The 17,516-nt window shown below is 39.9% G+C and overlaps 1 protein-coding gene across 1 annotated transcript in view; it reads right to left on the bottom strand.

Annotated features, from left to right (window-relative positions):
• CTSD (cathepsin D) overlaps positions 1-15,393 on the bottom strand; it is a 31,214-nt gene extending 15,821 nt beyond the window's left edge. The window contains exons 1-2 of the mRNA XM_083350094.1: positions 15,203-15,393; positions 11,221-11,377 (exon numbers count right to left, since the gene is read on the bottom strand). Coding sequence (XP_083206220.1) covers positions 11,221-11,377; positions 15,203-15,264 — 219 coding nt within the window. The 5' untranslated portion in view covers positions 15,265-15,393. The remainder of the gene's footprint in view (positions 1-11,220; positions 11,378-15,202) is intronic.
• Positions 15,394-17,516: the final 2,123 nt, after the last annotated feature.

Here is a 17,516-nt window from a genome sequence, read left to right as displayed (position 1 = left end):
GCCATTCGTTTAACGACTGTTCGAAGTTATGATGGCACTGAAAAAAGTGACTTATGATGGTCCCTGCACTTATGACCATTGGAATGTCTCCACAGGTACAAAATCAACATTTGGGCACTTGGCAATTAGCCTGTATTTATGATGGTTGCAGTGCCCTAGGGTCACATAATTGCTATTTAGGACCTTCTCAGAGGGCTTTCAACAAGCACATTCAATGAGGAAAATTTGATTCATTTAAAGACTGTGTTGATTTTTTAAAAAAATGATCATAAAATCCAGCATGACTCATTTAACCACTGCACAGCTTAGCAACGGAAGTTCCAGTTCCAATTATGGTCATAAGTAAAGGAATACCTATGTTGAAAGTGTCACAATTGTTCTTGTGTATTCCTGCCTATCTGTAAAGGACGTAACTAAAATTAATACCAGGAATTTTAAAACTATGAATAGGAATAAAAATAGGCCTAAAAAAACCTAAGAAAGAACAGAAATAACTAAATGGTAGATTTTGGATTTAGAAAGTCTCCTTGAATGTCATGTTTTGAGACAAAAAATTCACTCGCCTTCTTTTTTTCTTAATAAGATAGCTGCCTTTATCCCCTGAACTAAAGTCTTTCAATTATGTTGGGCTTCCATTCTGACAATTCCCATCCAAGGACATTAGATCAGGGGTCACCAATCCCCGGTTCATGGATTGGTACTGGGCTGCGGCATGCCAGCAACCGGGCCACATAAAGAAGCAAAGCCCCACATAAAACCACGCACCCTCCAGTCTGTGGAAAAACCTCTCTCCACGGAACCGGTCCCTGGTGCCCAAAAGGTTGGGGACCTCTGGATTAGATCCAAACAGCAGTGCTGTAAGAGGATGATTCTCAGCAAACATAAGCCAGATAATGGAGAGCAAGAAACTATAAGGAGGAGGTTTACCTTTGACTAAATGGATCATGCCAGAATATAAAAAATATTAAGGCCAATGTCTGTGCTGCATTATCTGATGATTTTTTAGACAGTAAGAAGTTATTGTAAGAAATAGATTTAGAAAAGCAAATAGTTGAGAATTCAAGAGACTGAGACAAGGAACCAAATTGTTCCTTCATCCTTTTAAATCAGGGGTGTCAAACTCAATTTCATTGAGGGCCGCATCAGCATTGCGGTTGCCCTCAGGGGGCTGGGTGGGTGTGGCCTACTGGGTGGGTGTGGCTAGAGTGCATATGGCCTACTGGGTGGGCGTGGCCAGCTCTACATCGTTCGCATCAAGGGTGCCTATGGGGGCCTGGGCAGGAGTGGGACAGATCTGAGGGTCTCTGGCAGGAGGAGGGTCTCTGGGCCAGGGCCAAGGCAGTGGGGGCCGTTCCATCGCTGTTTCCAGGATGGCTTCGCGGGCCGCATGAAACCACTTCGCGGGCCGCATCCGGCCCCCGGGACTTGTGTTTGACATGTCTGATTTAAATCATAACAATAGCAAAACCTAGAGATGTTAACTAGTATAGTGACAGAAAGACTAGAAAATTAACATACGCAGACTAACATTCTTTGTTAGTCAAAAATAAAAGACAAAAATAAAAACGGGAAATGAAAAACCTAGTTTAAAACTGATACAAGATGATAAAGATACATTGTTTGATGAAATTACAGTTGAAACTAAAACTGAGAAGTAATTATTGGGTTGTTTTTATGGGGGGGGGTTCCTGTAAAAATATGAGGTTAATCCAAGGAAGGAAGGAAATGATAAAAACAGACTAAATCATGAATGGGAAGTTCAATTCAATGGAAACAATTAAAATACTTAAAAGCACTGAATTTTTCAGTGACAATGAACAGTTATTGAAATTGAACAATGATAAAGCAGAGAAAGGAGAGACTTCTAAAAATTACGATCTCTTTTAACTTTTACTACAGGTACCACTGATTACAAGAAGAACCTATTAGTGCTGGATCAAGTAACATTTGACTATTCTCATAAAGCAATTGGCCATGTGAGATGAAGAGATGAGAGAACTAGAGAAAACTATTACGTTTGGTAAAGTTGTGAGCAATAGACAGAGAGGGACACGATGGATAAAGTAGTCGGATGAGATTAAATAAATTATTGGAATGTCCTTGGAAGAGCTACAAGTTATTATTAGACACGAGGCAAGATAATAAGCATTTGTTCATGCAGTCACCAGATTTGATGGCCTCTAATCAACTATCATAATCTATTGCATAACAACAACAAAAAAATAGGGCTGCACAATACTTCAAATTCAAAGGGAAAAGGGATTCTTTGGTGTATACTGTAGGATGATTCCAGGGAAAAATGGAAATTTGGTTTCAAGAATTATTAATTGCTATGTGTTCACCTACGTGTGTCCTGAAGTACTTATTTTTCTTTCAGATCTACAGCTCTGCCCATCCCTGTGGTACAAAACCGTTTTATAAAGCTGTTAGATATATTTAGAAATAAAATGAAATGGAGTGGTTTTTTTTCTCCTTTCTTTTGATTCAGCATTATTTAAGTTCCTCTGAAATATGTGTTGCTTCAGAAAAGCACCCGATAAGCAAGCCTACATTTGAAAATCATTTTCCCAAATATGAATATCATCTTCATCTTTCCCAGGTGACATTTCTAATGTTATAGTACTGCAAGTTATTTATCAAATGTTGACTAAGCATAGTTGATTGTGAAAGCCTCATTATAGTATTTTTATGCATGTGAACAACTGTGGGGATGGGCTGGGTGTGGCTGAAATGAGAACACTTTCCAACAGCTTCAGCAAGGTTGCTAAAGTTAGTTTATTTAGCAACTATAGTGGTTTTCCAACAGCTTCAAAGGAAAAATTTGCTAAGAAGTAACAGATCACCTGTTGTTCTTCATTGGCCATGATTTTAGTAGGCAACTTTTTATAATTTTGACGATTTTGCATCACAAAATTTTTAATTTAGAGAAAGATGGATCATGAGGGATTAACTGATGTCGGCACCAGTAATGCTTTACAGAAGACTGGTCTCTCACCAAAAGGTTGGTGAAGTAAATGTTCAGCAAAGCCTCTCTCTGAAATATTCATGGTGGTTTAAGAGAGCATGGGATGGCATTATACATCTTACCCATCCATGGTCTGATAAAAATCTTTGGTCTCTGCTAAATGCAAATTTAATAAGTTTCTTGGGCTTCTAAAACTGAGTTTTGATTACTTTGCACAAAGCAATGAGATATGGAACATGGAACAAGTTAGTTGGATATTAAATGAGTTAAGCAATGTAATATTGTACCATTTATTTAGGCTATGAGTGGGAGAAGAGCAGATTCCATATTCATGAATCATATTCATTTTGATGTAATTCTAAATTATATAATATTAATTCTTCATCAACTGAAGGAGTGATGGGTTTTTTTAAAATAGAAGGTGGATATACCACATTTCCCACATGCTCAGAAGTTGCTTCAAGGATTATCATTACAATTAAATCTATGAAATTGTAGAAGACTCATGGTCAATAATTAGTATTAAACATAAAGCAGGTTTTTGTCTCTTATTTTACCAGAGGCTTATAGCGCAGCTTTCTCAAATCAGTCCACTGCATTTAGTTTTAATGAAGCAATCACTGTTATTCCCAGATCAGGCAAACATTCTACTATGTATTCAAACTATAAATCCATTTCCTTGATAAATTTGGAGACTGATTTTTAACAGCTAATTCGGCTTTCAGTTTTCTTCCAGTTATAGCGCACGCATCTTACTCTAGGTTTATATAGAGCGCTCAAACTTTTGAGTTACATTTTTAATAAACATCTAGGCAGATAAAGATGTGCTTATCCTAATTCAAAATCTAAGATATACACGTTCTTGATTTTATTTGAAATTTATCGAATATCAAAAAAACATGGGGTTTGGCTAAAATGATAATAGCACTGGAAGGACAAATCTACACCTGGACTTGCAACAATATGTAGTTGATCTGAGTAAAATCTGCATTCTTTTATAAGGGGACAAATATTTTGAGAAAAATGCATATATGTGTATTTTTCTTTCTTGATTAGTTTAACTTTGTTTAAAGAATTAAAAATTAAGAAGTATAGAGCTACACACATACAATGGAGAAGGAAAGACAGGTATAATAAATGCGAACAAGATTGTTTCAAGAATTTACGCTTTTCCACTCAACTCAAAAATGTAGATTTTTTTTCAACTAGGAGATTGAAACCACTTCAGCAAAGGAAAGGGAGCTGTGCCCCAGTAATGTTAGAGAAAACTGTTTGATAGTACACATATAATTTCTCTAACTCATATTTCAAATGATAGCATGACAGCTTATTGGGTGTGGCAGACAAAGAACTTTTTTTGTAGAAAAGTTAGTTCATTATACTTTTATTTAAACTGCACGTGATTACTTAGTGCACTTCAGATTATGTTTGCCATTCTTCTGAGAAGGGAAGGTACCAAGAACAATTTAACAAGCTCTCCTTGCCTTGACTTTCATAGTTGTTTTCCTGTGTGTAATAAGAGCAAAGCCAGCCTCTTCTGCAATTCCCATGCTTGAACCATAAGTAGATTACTTTTCAACCAAAACATCTCAAGAAAAATGTAATACAAAGCAAATATGTCAGCATCAAACCCACTTCTCCTAATTACCTGACAAGTTCCTGAAATATAATGGTGTCAGGATTTTCAGCATCCTTACAATTTTCAAGCTAGGCAAGTATTGTTACAGCAATTATAAACATTTATAATTTTGTTTACAGCAAGCTGTATGGGTCATTTGAACTCTTGTTCAAGTTTTAAGTATTTTTAACTATCCTTTGCTCCATTATCTTTTGTTTGGTTTTTTTTGTTTAAATTGCTCTTCAAATATCTTAAATTAAGATTTGAATGGCAGATAACAATTAAAAAACAAAAACAAAAAAATGTAGAAAAGCAAGCAAAATACTGCCTGATCAGCCCTCTGTCTTATTCTCTCTAGAACAGTGATGGCGAACCTTTTAGAGATCAAGTGCCCAAACTGCAACCCAAAGCACACTTATGTATCATCGGGTGCCAGGTGGGCATGGGCCATTGGGTGGGCATGGGCCATTGGGTGGGCGTGGCTGCAGTGGGAACGGCAGACTGGGTGGGACTAAAAAGTTCAATCAATTCCAACTCTGCGAGATCGTTTTTTTCCCGCAAGAAGTTGAAATTGATTGATTGAACTTTTTTTTGGCACATGGTGGCGGAGATCTAAAGTGAAAAGGTTTTATAAAACCCAGCTGAAGACCTAGGACTGGGGTGACAGCGCTCGTGCCCACAGAGAGGGCTCTGCATGTCACCTGTGGCACGCGTGCCATAGGTTCGCCACCATGGCTTTAGAATCTCCACCTGCTGGATGCATAGAGGTTTTAGCAATGGGACATACAGATAGCCAGGAATCTATTTGCAGTATAAAATACATGTGGATTTTGACAGACTCCAAAACCTGTTGGTTGGGGAGACAGATACAAATGCCTTAGATCCTATGCAGATTCAAATCTGTCTGAAATACAGCCAATTCCATTCATGTAAATGAAGTATGACTACCAGTTGAAGGGCAGGTTGGTACTTGTTTTATAGAAACATAATTGACAGCATGAGAAAGAAAGGAGTGTGAACATGTAATTTGTTCAGAAACTTAGGTGACGAGAATTTTCACATGGCTTTGGAATAGCATGACTAAGCAATCCTGTGTTATGCAAATAACAGCAGCATGAGATTTGCAATGTTTGAGAATATAGTTGCTGATGGGCTTTGAGGCACTTTTTATTTCCACCTATGTCACGGAAAGAGTGCCAGATAGATGAATTTAGGCTGATGTTCCCTTTGTCCTTACAATGGCATTCATTCCAATTAACTTCACAGCTGTCAACTCAATTATCTCAAAAAATTTATGGGTCGGGCCTATGAATTTACAAAAACAGATTGTGAGGATATGCTACAAAACACTGGTATAGGTTTATTTATGTCTGAATATAATCTAAATCACTGTAGATCTACCCTGGAAAGGTATCATCTTAACGATATGGTCTTCAGTAAAGACTTGGATTATATATAATTGCCAAATGTGATTTCATATGCTAACTCCTTCTCTCCATCCAAGCCAAAGACCAATTAAGTTTTTTCTTAAAAAAATACAGAACAGATACAAATTGAGCAATTTCATTTGGGACAGTTCAACATCACACATAAAGCTTGATCAAACAATTCCATACCATTCTTGCAGAGCTCACTTGGAACTGGCAAATGAAATGACAAACCACTGGAGAAGGAATATATATGTTTAATAACGTACAGGCAGTCCTTCACTTACAACCATTCATTAAGCAACTGTTTAGTTACAACATGCTGAAAAAAGTGACTTATGACCCCTCCTTGCGCTTATGACCATCACAGCATTCCCATGGTCTTGTGATAAAAAATCTTGTATTTAGCAACCAGCATTGTACTTACAGTGGTTAGAGGATCTCAGAATCATGTACCGTATTTTTCCGTCTATAAGACGCACCCTTGTATGAGATGCTCTGGCATGCAAGTTTCTCTGCGCTGATCAGCTGAGCTAGCAAATCTGGAAGTTTGGCCGGCTGACAATCTTGCCTCCTCCCCCCTCCCGTTAGTGGCAAGCCCTCATGGGCTTGACACCTGCACCAGGCACCATGGCAACCCACACAGGCATGCCCTGGGCTGCGGAGGTTACCATTATTTTTCTGTGTATAAGATGCTGCACTTGTATAAGATGCACCTGATTTTTGAACAGGGTGTTTGCAGGAAAAAATAGCGTCTTATACACGGAAAAAATACAGTAACTGCCATTTGCGATCTTCCCAGCTAGATGCGACAAGCAAAGTCAATGGGGGAAGCTGGATTCAGAACAACCATGCCCCTCGCCCCAAAAAAAGGTTATAAAATTGGGTGTGATTCAATTAACCACTTTGCTTAGCGGCAGAAATGCAGGTCCCAGTTGTAGCCATAGGTCAAGGACTACCTGTATTCATCTTTTCCATATCTGAGGTACAGACCATTTACATCTGTAACAGATGATTGGTGAGGAGCACAGGGGAGATAGAAAGGAGACATGCTTCATTTTTCCCTCAGTTCCAACCACATCTGCAGCTACTCCTCTATTCTCCCAACCCACTGCTGTTCTCCCTGGAGAGAGGTATCCACCTCCATATCCCTCATGGAAATATTTAATGCTTTCAGAAGGAAGAGGAACTTCATCAACTTCACTGCAGTACATACCCTTTCCTTCCCAGATGAAGTAAGTGACAGTTTCTATTCAACAGTTATAGAAAGCAAGCAGGCAGGCATCTCAGAAGCAGCAGCAAGATCACCAGGAAAATGGTAACAACTTAAAATTTAAGGCATATTTATAGAAGGGCAAGGCATAAGTTGAGCAAGCATATTGGAAATGGGAATGGACATTTCGAATGTCAAATTTTGTTTGTAAAAGATGACATCAGCCAAGTTACCAGACACTGTTGACAGATGTAGACAGAGATTCACATGGGGAAACATGTAGAATATGGTTTTAGAAATAAAATCCCTCAACACCCAACCCTAAGCTTCAGGGCATTATTAGCTCAAGAATAATAAAAAATGATCTTCACTTGTAGCCATCAACTTTGTAGTGCTTTAGTCTCCCAGATCAAAAATAATTGAATTTCTTTAAATGCTATGATGTGGAACCCATAACGGCACCTGTCTATACCACTGAGGAACATCCATAGAGTTTAATGGAAAGAATTTCCAATACAACTTTTCCTCATATTAGGTGACACTAGCTTGGAACAGTATCTGATTTCAACAGACAACCTGGCTATTCCAGCATAACTGCAGTTTCATAAGGACTCTTATCTGTAGCAGCTCCCCCTCCAGCAAAATAACATTAAGACAGAACGATTTGCATTACATAGAATTTGACAACTGGGAGGGCAGGCATGGGAACTGGATGATGGAAAACTAAGAATTACTATGTGGAAATGACAGGTTGAAAGAGCCAAGTTCAATTAAACCAATCTCTAGTGAGTAGAGAACTTCAAAGCTGAATAGACAGAAGTACTGGATATAAATCTAGACCTATTACATCCAGACTGCAAAAATCTGGATGCCCACCAGATGGCAGTCAAGTGTTATCAGTTTTCTGAATTTCTATGTTACCAACTAGTTTTTTAAAGAATACATTTGATTAGCCAGGATACACCAGCAACTTGACTCTAATCATGTTTCCTCCCAATAAATCCTGCTGACTTCACTGGAACTTGGTCCAAGAAAGCACACTATTCGTAGCAATCTGGGATACACAAAGTTGCAGACTAAGATTTCACTCAAGAACCCAACACACTGACCTCATTATAATGAAACAGGTGTGCTTGAAATTGCTACCTTTGCCGATAATATAATTATTACATGCTACAATTCGAAGTGTTTTTTTTTAAAAAAAATATCTCAAAACTATAAAGATATCATTTGCTTCTTGAAGAAGTGCAGCAGTCAAGTTTGTTTAAAGTTGTATATATCAAAAGCAAAAAAAAAAATCCAGCTGGTTGTAAATCCATCAAATGAAAGCCTGCATTGTTAACTGCATTTTGCAAAACATTAAATGTCTATCCTGGATTATTATAAATATACATTCTGATTACTTCCTCTGCTGGTCGCTATTTTTTTATTGGACACAGATCTGTTTTATGGCTTGATAAAATGCCACATTTATAATATATATCTGATTTTATTTATGCAGAAAAGTTGGGAACCTGCTCTTCTGCAAAAGCTTGATAGACCGGCTCCGTAATGGGACTAATTGCTGAAGTTTCCTAACTGATACTAACCAGCCAAGTGTGCAGCGTATTCTAATTCAGTGGTTCCCAACCTCTTCTATACCCTGTACCCCCTAGAACGCGTCTGACATATTCTCACACCCCTTACAAAAGTAACACCTGATTTATACATATACACTATAACTTTGAAACTTCTAAACCCAAGTTTTCACACCCTCTGGAATACCATCTCGCACTCTCAGGGAGTGCAAGCACCCCCGGTTGGGAACCCCTGTTCTAATTTTAAACATCTTGCATGAAGCAGAGTGCTGGCCTGTAGATTCTTCCCTCCAATTCGGTAGCTTGGCTTGCAACTTCTACTAAACCATGGTTTAAGTGCTTTGCTGCATAAACTACAATTGATGGGCTTCCATAGTAAGCTAAACTGTAAACCGTAATGTCTATTTGCACAGTATATTAAGCCAACACCAAAGAAACCACATTATAGTTTAGTATATTCTGTAAAACCAGCCATTGAGTCTATCCAACTCATAGGATGGATTCCTATAACCTACAAGTCATAATGTGATTTTTCTGGGAGTGTCTGCTGTCTAAACCCAATCACCATGGCTTAATTTTAAAGTATGGCTTAATGTGACATTTAAAGAGTCACATGGGAAAAATATATTTTAAAGAACTTTAGTTGTCACACGTAATTTATATGTCCAACAGTTCACAGTGGCTTATAGTTGCAGTCTCTAATCAAATTGTTTATGGGTAAATTCCAATTACCATAATAAATAGTGGGGTGTTGAAAATTGTTTGTAGCAATGTTTATACCAGGACTTAGTGCAACCGGGGTATTAGCAGATACCCTAGGTCAGGGATAGGCAGCCTACGCTCTTTTATGACTCATGGACTTCAACTCTATGCTGACTCCAGGAATTTGGGGAGTTGAAGTCCATGAGTCATAAAAGAGCCATGGTTGCCTACCCCTGCCTTAGCCTAGTTTAGAAAACTGTAGATGGTCTTATGCATATATTTATTTTCCTCACTGACAAGGAGTTGAAGAATCACATGACTCAAAAGCATTCATATGGCATCTGAGATCTAATTAGTCATAAGAAAAATTCTCATTAACACAGAACCTGAATACAGTTTTTCTTTAACTATTGCTTTGCTGGTAAACTTTGAGTTATATCTTTTGCTCAACAGGATGAAGAAACTGGATAAATAAGAATAAAGTATAGAACAAAGAATTCAAAAATTGAATAAAATAAAAAATACAATAGAGTTAATGTTGTCTTGCAAAGAATATTAAAAAAATAAATTTTAAAAATCACTGCAACTACACTCCTTTTCATCTTGAGAAACAGCAGCCAGATGTCAAGCATCATTAGTGCTACTTTGTCTGAACCTGGAAGAAATTACCAAGGAGTTATAATATTCAAGGTGCAATGTCCAAATTCCAATGATTGTCAGGAAAGAAATTAGAATCCCAACTGTAAATCTTTATTAAGAAGATATACGTACACACACTTTATAAACCCATGCTTTTCTGATCAAGTGGGAACCATATCATTGGTGCCAAAATGAGAATACAAAAAAAAAAAAGGATTTTACAAGGAAATTTGCATTAAGCGTTCTATTTGGGCCCAGGTTTCACTCATTCTTAACTTTAGCCATTTCACTGCATCAGTTCTCTTTTCAACTGAAGCAGCTTTTTGAATGAATGGATTTTGATTCCCGAATGTCAGAAACGCCGGAGTCCTTATCCATTCTGATGACTTCACCGATGACTTCACACCTCTCCTACACATTCTCCTTTATTTCAGTAGCCTCTTTGGCCCAAAGCATATCAAAACTTGTCTCCCAAGTAGATGCGGGTTTTTCAGAAAATTAGCCTGAAACATTCCCGCAAATTGTTTCTCTTGGAATATTTTACACAAGGAAGTGACACACTTGGGGATTTATGAGATAGTAGGGTGGATGGCCCATATTCCAAATTTGCCTAAAGGAATGAAGCTCAGCATGCCTAGCATGAGCTATGAAACATGAGCTGCTAGATGCTGTCTTAATGAAGTGCAAATCACCTAACTGGTATAGTTTTGCAATAGAAGGACACTAACTGGGTTACACAGGCATTAAGACTCATTAATTCAGCATTCTAGGTCACACAGTAGACAATCAGATGCATCCAGGAAGTGTAAGAAATTGATAAACCTCTTCTACCACTGCTCTTTAGCCACAGGTATTTATTAAATTTATATGCTGCCCATCTTGCTATCCAAAATATTTGAAGTATGTTGTTCGTGAGTCAGGAGTTAGAGTTCTTAAGATTGGTAGTTGTTGATATATTTGTACTGTCCCATTAATTTGCCTAGTCTCATTTACTGTGATATTACATTGATTCTTTTCATAGCTAGAAGACAAAAACCAATAATGGCAATAAAAGATAAGGAAATTGCCACTCTACTTACATCCATGTAATTCTTCAGAGCCTCTGGGGTAGGTATTTCTGCACCAGGACCCCCAAATTTATATTTCAGCATTTGTCCCAACTCAGTCAAGTCTTGGATATTGGTCCCATATTCATTGTAGATGCTACGCATGGAAGGGAATTTCTTCAGAGGGATTCTGTTCAGGAGAAATTATTAAACAACAACAAAAAGAAACATATATTAGCCACAGCAGTTTTTCTTGATATCCTCTTTTTTCCTGCAATTCTTCAGGAAGAATCGGTATAAGACCATTGCAGTGTAACATTCACAATACAAAACATGTTTTTAAGTACAGATGGTCCTCGATTTACAGTTCAAAGTTACAGCAGCATTGAAAAAGTGACTAAGAACCGGTCATCGCACTTACACCCTCACAGCCACATAATCAAAATTTGGGAGCTTTGACAACTGGTATGTATTTACAATGGTTGCAGAGTCCCAGAGTCAAGAGGCTGCCATTTGCAACCTCCCAATAAGCAAAATCAATGGGGGGAAGCCCGGGTCGCTTAACAACCATGTTATTCTCTTTATGCAGCAATTCGCTTAACAACCGTGGCACAAAAGGACATAAAATTGGGCCCGACTCATGACTTAGGAATGGAAATTCTGGTCCCTATTGTGCTGGTAAGCCGAGCAATAAGTTTTCCCTTTTTAGCTAAACCTAACAATCCAGCATCAGGTTCTCTGGTAGCAGACACATTCTCCACCAGGATTTACTGGCATGGGTCTTGTGAAGTTAATGGAGCCTTGCCAGTTTACCCTGCAGTAATTATGGGAACCTCCCTACAAATCAGGGTTTCAAAGCTTCATTACTCCCTTTTATTAACCTGTATTTGCTAAAGGCCAACCTCTGAAAGCTTCCTATGTTAGCTCTAATTATTTTGGACTGACATCTTTTAATCTGTTAAGTATCACTTTAAAGTTAAAACATCATTTACAACAGACATGTCAAACACAAGGCCCGGGGGCTGGATGCGGCCCACGAAGTAGTTTCATGCAGCCCGCGAAGCCATCCTGGAAACAGTGAGGGAACGGCCCCCACTGCCTTGGCCCTGGCCCAGAGACCCTCCTTCTGCCAGAGACCCTCAGATCTGTCCCACTCCTGCCCAGGCCCCCATAGGCACCCTTCATGCGAACGATGTAGAGCTGGCCACGCCCACCCAGTAGGCCACACGCACTCTAGTCACGCCCACCCAGTAGGCCATGCCCACACTGGCCATACCTACCCGGCCCCCTGAGGGCAACCGCAATGCTGATGCGGCCCTCAATGAAATTGAGTTTGACACCCCTGATTTAGAAGGATAAAATTCTTGAAACCTCAAAAATATGCATTATCTCCAGACCAAAAGGCATCTCCTGACCTATAATCTGTTTCATGTTAGGCTTAACCCGCATATCAAAATCAGCGCCATATATTATGTTATACTATTATACGATATCAAACCAGCAAGAATTACCAACAAATTTAACAGGAACCAACAAGTTTAAAAGACAGAGAAATCAAGTTGTCTTTATCGTGTCAGGAAAGGGGAGGGGGAGGGAAGAGTTTTAGTTTAATGGCATTATTCACATTTTAAAATGCAGGCACACTCCTCAATCAATGAAAGAAGCCCAGATCTAATGGGAAGTAACTTTAGGCATTCATTCTGTACAGTAGTCAATATATAAGTAAGCTCAATGGCGCTTAATCTCATAAGTGAGAATCAGGCTGCAGCTTTGTTAATTTTACTCCTACTGGTTTTTCATTAGTGTCAGCAAGTTCCAATAGCAATGCTTTTTGAAATCAGGTCCACAAATTTTATGTGATATTGGAAGCTAGTCATTATATGTTGTCTTCAACTGGGCCGTACAGCCAGACTAGCCCTTTCTCTACCAAGTAGCAGAAGTTTTTGAGAAGTGGATGCTATCATCATTTCACTATGCTTCTTTTTGAAAGCAGCCAACTGCCCAGGCCTATCAGAGACTTTGGGGAAGGAAGGAGGGGCACTAATGCTAAATATCTGACTGGTGATAAAAAAAAACAATGCTCAGTTATTCAAAATAAGGATTTCAGGTTCCTTTTTAGAAGAAAAAAAGCACTTGAATCAAATACTGGATGTTTTGTGGTAATCACAAAACAAATTCATTTTCAACTTCAATATTTCACTCAAATACTCTGACATTTAAACAAAATGTCAGTTGTTAAGATTTTAAAAACAATTGTCACAAATGAGCAGGTTATCTCATTCCCGGAATGTCACATTAGCCTACGATGATGTATTAGGCTAAAAAGTAAAATTAAATTAGATGTAAAAGAAATAAAGAGTATCGCATAGATGACACAGAAGAGTATTTTCCTAATTCCTGCAGACAGCAAGGTAGAGCTATAGACTCTGCTCACGGTGACCTTTCTCACCAATAGAGATGCCTAAATATAACTTAACCGTGCTGTTAGCTTTGCATCTGCAGAATTAGGGTGAAACACTCCTCTCTCCTATCCTCTATGAAATAATTAAAAGATATAAACTGAAGTATTAGCTTGAGCATAATGATAATTATTCATCTGACCAGCATGGATCTGAACACTACCAAACACATAGGTGATATTTTCTACCACTAAAGTAATATGATTGTGTTAATTTTTAGAATAGTGTTCTTTAATAGGAATTGTCTGATGAATACATAAAAGCAAGCGGATACGTGACAAAAGACTGGGAAATACCATTTTGTGGCAGCTGTTAGAAATGTGTTTTTAAGGTGACATTTATTTTTACAGACCCAATCTGTAGGCAGCTACCACAGAACTTGTATTATTCACCTAGTGTTCCTCTTGCTGGGTGTTTTTTCTCATGAACTAAATTAATCTCTGCTCAAAAATTAAATTCTCCCCCCCCAAATATGAGGCAAGTCTTTTAACATTTACGCAATTGAAGTGTACATCCTTTTTCACCCTTAAGCCACAATCTAGAGAAACAATGTCCATCAGAACACAACTTGAAAATTATTGAACAAGTGCACATGAATAAACTGGGCAAATGTTTCCCTTCCCATCCCCAACTGTTGAATGGAAAATCAATGTATTAGATTATGGCTGACTTTTGGAAAATTTCAGAAGCATAATGTCAAGAAAAGTGCATGACTGCACGAATTGGAAGGTGAGAAACAAGCGTTCAAAGGCCACAAAGTGAAACAAAGAAAAAACAAACTGCAAAAAAAAAGACCCTGCATGCTGTGGACAACATTAACAGCCTGCTTACAATATTTATTTATTTATTTTATTACATTTATATACCGCCCTTTCCCGAAGGACTCAGGGCGGTTTACAGGGTAATATTAACATAACCAAGTGTTTTGCTTCGTTTAAATTGGAGCCAAATTCTGCAACCTGGTACCCCCTAGACAGGCTGGTCTTTAATTTCTTGCTATCACAAGACCATGGGGAAGGCTTTAACTTATGGTTAAGAGAGTCCTTGGGGAGGTTTCCTCAATATCTTTAGCTTAGATCAAGATATTGATTGATCAGAATTTTCAGAAGCTGCAGTGGAGTTCTGAAAGAAGTCGGCAGTAAGGAAGATCATCCATCGATTCCAGAGGATACTCTCCTGTACCCCAATTTCCGTTCAAACAAATTCTCCATATTCAAGTCCGCTTAAAAAAAAGTAACTTTTTTTTTTTACTTCTGCAACAGCGCATCCGATCGAGAGGATGCGATCAAGCTCTTCTAATCCCAATCGATCGATCCGATGCCTAACGGTCGGCAAAAGTTAAAACATCGCCGGCTGCTTTTTTCGGCACACCTTTCCCAGAGGAATGAAAGGCTGCCGAAGAAACTGAACGGTGCCCACAACAATGGAGAGTCCACGCCTTGAAAAATGCAGCCTAGGTTTATTTAAGCTCCCAAGCCTGTTTGCAAAACTCCCATCCCGCAACGTTCTCCCCACTCGGTGATCCTTTTACTCCCCAAGAGAAAGTCGATCCTCACCTGATCAGCGCCGAACAAGCAGCCACCAGAGAGGCGAGCAATATTAAATCGCGAAGCCTCATCGTGGCAAGATCGAGCTGGATCGAGGTTTACTACTGCAAGCGACAAGGCAATCCCGGGATCTGCTGAAGATGACTGAGCAGTCCAACCGCGTGACTGCTTTATCAGCTGACCGAGCCTCACTTTGCAACTAGGAAGCACGTGATCGGGAAGGAGGCGGGCCTGGATTTAACCCTCTAATGATCGGTTTCAGAGCCTGGAAGAGAACCTGTCCTATGCGATAATGGCGCCGCCGTCGGGAAAGCTTGATGCTACTCAATGCCTTTGGGCAACCGGCTGGGTGGGTGCTGAGAAGGGCATTCTGTGTGTGGAGCACGCCCACGCTGAAAAACTGGCACCGTGTGACTCAGGAACCGGCAGCAACCCGTTTAGCGAGAAGTGATGCCTTTTCAAGTGGCTTCTTCGGGGGGTAAACGTTTTGCCACTCTGAATGTCCCAACTTCTTCACGCATGCTATGACACGCCGCGTATAATTACACGTATATTTCTCCGTGTTGTTGCTTGTTGTTGAGTTTTTTCAGCCAGCCAGGCGTCAGGGAAGGAAGGAATTCCGCCATGAGTTAGGAACAGGAGTCCCTACAGCGTGTTGAGTGGGATTCAGGACGCTCTGGGCTTGGATCATGGTAGCCAAGAAGTCAGGATGAGGTACAACTAGGCAGGTGACGGATTTTCCTCGGAGACCTCTTGGAGCTGCAGTTTTCTCCTCTTCCTCAAGTTTTATTTTATTTATTTTTATTTTTATTCCATTTATATCCCGCCCTTCTCCGAAGACTCGGCTTACAAACTTAGCAGTAGCCTTCATTCTATGTATATGCCTGCTTATTAGGGCTTTCACACACACACCCCAAGCGGCATTATTACAAAGTCAGCTTAATTGCCCCCAACAATCTGGGTCCTCATTTTACCTACCTCGGAAGGATGGAAGGCTGAGTCAACCTTGAGCCTGGTGGGATGCGAACCTGCACTAATTTTTTGCAGGCAGCTGGTGTTACTTAAGGAGGCATTAGCCCACTGCTCCACCAAGGCAGTTGTATTGTTAAGTTCGCTAACTTCTTGTTACTTTAATGCACTGTTTTCAAGCTTGGCAATTTTAAGATGTGTGGATTTCAACCCCCAGAATTCTCCAGCCAGCGTACTTGGCTGAGGAATTCTGTGGGTTGAACTCCACACAAGTTGTCAAGCTTGAAAAACATTGGTTTAGCTCACAGGATTAATCAGATGCAGCTTAGCACAGAGGCCCCCAACTTTTACAGCTTTGCGCACCGGGGCGGGGTGGAGGAAATGGGTTTCGTGCGAGCGGCAGCCATGCGGGCTTTCGCGCCCAGCAGCTCCATTTGCACCAGCGACGGGCACTAGCATGCAGGCGAAGCTCCATCTGTGCGGCCTTGCCTGCTGCTTGCGCGGCCCGGTTCCAAACGCGCCCATTGCCGTTGGATACCCCCGGTTTAGCAATAATGCTGAGTGGAGGACAGCTCCACATTAATATGGAGCTGATAAACATGTCATGTGCCTGGTGTCTTTTGGAGAACTTGTTTGCTTATGTGGCAGAGTGTGCTGGGTGAGGGCTATCACATGGGGTGTTTGCTCTACGTCTGGAATTTTGCAGGCCTGGTGTAAAAACTTGCTAGTGGCTAGCTCAATTGGAGTTAAAAGTAGCTCCAATTGACTGGCACCCCAATTTATAATTTTCTTCAATTATTTTCATCAATGTAGGAAAACGTAAGGAGAGCCCCCAAGCTGAAGCCAGCTGCTGTAGAATCATATAAGGTAAAGGTAAAGGTTCCCCCGCACATGCGTGCTAGTCGTTTCCGACTCTAGGGGCCGGTGCTCATCTCCGTTTCAAAGCCGAAGAGCCAGCGCTTGTCCGTGGACGTCTCCATGGTCATGTGGCCAGCATGACTAGACGCCAAAGGCGCATGGAACACTATTACCTTCCCACCGTAGTGGCCTCTGTTTTTCTACTTGCATTTTTACATGCTTTCAAACTGCTAAGTTGGCAGAAGCTGGGACGAGTAACAGGCGCTCACTCTGTTACGCGGCACTCGGGATTCAACCCGCCAAACTGCCGACCTGATTGACAAGCTCAGCGTCCTACTCCTAAAAAATGAGTTTTGCTGAAACTTGTGAATTATAATTAATAGTATGGCCAAATTATTTTCATCTGTGTGTCAGCCCTGGCTTTAGTAACATCATTTGCGCTTATCATAACTTCAAGTAGAGTATTTGATATTGCTATCATGCCACTTCAGCGGGA

Source organism: Vipera ursinii (genome assembly GCF_947247035.1).
Source record: "Vipera ursinii genome assembly, chromosome: 1".
Lineage (NCBI taxonomy): Eukaryota > Metazoa > Chordata > Lepidosauria > Squamata > Viperidae > Vipera > Vipera ursinii.
The sequence above is the reverse complement of the archived record's forward strand: the minus strand, read 5'-3'. Positions and strand labels throughout refer to the sequence as shown.